Source organism: Pongo abelii, chromosome 7 (assembly GCF_028885655.2).
Source record: "Pongo abelii isolate AG06213 chromosome 7, NHGRI_mPonAbe1-v2.0_pri, whole genome shotgun sequence".
Lineage (NCBI taxonomy): Eukaryota > Metazoa > Chordata > Mammalia > Primates > Hominidae > Pongo > Pongo abelii.
In genome coordinates this window covers 97,604,547-97,606,784 of record NC_071992.2, presented here as the reverse complement: position 1 = coordinate 97,606,784, position 2,238 = coordinate 97,604,547, and the positions used below count along the sequence as shown (strand labels likewise).

General features: G+C 39.6%; 1 protein-coding gene across 1 annotated transcript; it reads left to right on the top strand.

Moving 5' to 3' along the window:
• Positions 1 to 585: 585 nt before the first annotated feature.
• On the top strand, positions 586 to 1,687 carry LOC100462127 (heterogeneous nuclear ribonucleoprotein A1-like). The gene has a single exon (XM_024250983.3). It carries the CDS (start codon positions 798 to 800, stop codon positions 1,287 to 1,289), a length of 492 nt encoding a protein of 163 aa, XP_024106751.3. The 5' UTR covers positions 586 to 797; the 3' UTR covers positions 1,290 to 1,687.
• The last annotated feature ends 551 nt before the right edge of the window (positions 1,688 to 2,238 follow it).

The window sequence follows — 2,238 nt, the reverse complement described above, 5'->3', positions numbered from 1 at the left end:
ACAGCAAAGGCAGTGGTAAGAGGAAAGTTCATAGCCCTAAACGCCTATAGCAAAAAGACTGAAAGAGCTCAAACTGACATTCTAAGGTCACACCTCAAGGAACTAGAGAAACAAGAACAAACCAAACCCAAATCCAGCAGAAGAAAGGAAATAACCAAGATCAGAGCAGAACTAAATAAAACTGGGACAAACAAACAAAAATACCAAAGATAAATGAAACAAAAACCAGTTCTTTGAAAAGATAAAGTTGACAGACCATTAGCAAGGTTAACCAAGAAAAGAAGAGAGAAAATCCAAATTACCTCAATAAGAAGCAAAACAAGAGATATTGCAGCTGACAGCACAGAAATGCAAAAGATCATTCAAGGTCATTATGAACATTTTACATGCATAAACTAGAAAACCTAGAAGAGACGGATAAATTCCTGGAAAAATACAACTTTCCTAGCTTAAATCAGGAAGAATCAGATACCCTAAACAGACCAATAACAAGTACTGAGATTGAAATGGTAATTTAAAAATTCCCAACAAAAAAAAGTCCAGGACCAGATGGATTCGCAGCAGAATTCTACCAGACATTCAAAGAAGAATTGGATGCAGCTACGAATGCAAGGCCACACAAGGTGGATGGAAGAGTTGTGGAACCAAAGAGAGTTGTCTCTTGAGAAGATTCTGAAAGACCAGGTACCCACCTAACTGTGAAAAAGATATTTGTTGGTGGCATTAAAGAAGACACTGAAGAACATCACCTAAGAGATTATTTTGAACAGTATGAAAAAATTGAAGTGATTGAAATCATGACTGACCGAGGCAGTGGCAAGAAAAGGGGCTTTGCCTTTGTAACCTTTGATGACTATGACTCCGTGGATAAGATTGTCATTCAGAAACACTATACTGTGAATGGCCACAACTGTGAAGTTAGAAAAGCCCTGTCAAAGCAAGAGATGGCTAGTGCTTCATCCAGGCAAAGAGGTCGAAGTGGTTCTGGAAACTTTGGTGGTGGTCGTGGAAGTGGTTTCGGTGGGAATGACAACTTTGGTCATGGAGGAAACTTCAGGGGTCATGGTGGCTTTGGTGACAGCTGTGGTGGTGGGGGATATGGTGGCAGTGGGGATGGCTATAATGGATTTGGTAATGATGGAAGCAATTTTGGAGGTGGTGGAAGCTACAAGGATTTTGGCAGTTACAACAATCAGTCTTCAAATTTTGGACCCATGAAGGGAGGAAATTTTGGAGGAAGAAGCTCTGGCCCCTATGGCGGTGGAGGCCAGTACTTTGCAAAACCATGAAACCAACGTGGCTATGGCGGTTCTGGCAGCAGCAGTAGCTATGGCAGTGGCAGAAGATTTTAATTAGGAAACAAAGCTTAGCAGGAGAGGAGAGCCAGAGAAGTGACAGGGAAGCTACAGGTTACAACAGATTTGTGAACTCAGCCAAGCACAGTGGTGGCAGGGCCTAGCTGCTACAAAAAAGACATGTTTTAGACAAATACTCATGTGCATGGGCAAAAAACTCGAGGACTGTATTTGTGACTAATTGTATAATAGGTTATTTTAGTTTCTGTTCTGTGGAAAGTGTAAAGCATTCCAACAAAGGGTTTTAATGTAGATTTTTTTTTTGCACCCATGCTGTTGATTGCTAAATGTAATAGTCTGATCGTGACGCTGAATAAATGTCTTTTTTTTAATGTGCTGTGTAAAGTTAGTCTACTCTGAAGCCATCTTGGTAAATTTCCCCAATAGCGTGAAGTTAGAATTCCTTCAGGGTGATGCCAGGTTCTATTTGGAATTTATATACAACCTGCTTGGGTGGAGAAGTCATTGTCTTCAGAAACCTTGGTGTAGTTGAACTGATAGTTACTGTTGTGACCTGAAGTTCACCATTAAAAGGGATTATCCAAGCAAAATCATGGAATTATTGCTTATAAAAGTGATTGTTGGCACATCCTATGCAATATATCTAAATTGAATAATGGTACCAGATAAAATTATAGATGGGAATGAAGCTTGTGTATCATCCATTATCATGTGTAATCAATAAACGATTTAATTCTCTTGAAAACAAAAAAAAAGAATTGGTGCCAATCCTACTGACACTATTCCACAAGATAGAGAAAGAGGGGAGCCTCCCTAATTCATTCTATGAAGCCAGCATCACCCCAATGCCAAAACCAGGAAAGGACATAACCAAAAAAGAAAACTACAGACCAATATTCCTGATGAACACAGATGCTGAAAT

Excerpts from the sequence above, each read along its gene's own strand:
- LOC100462127 (XM_024250983.3), top strand. The coding sequence starts at position 798 with ATGACTGACCGAGGCAGTGGCAAGAAAAGGGGCTTTGCCTTTGTAACC.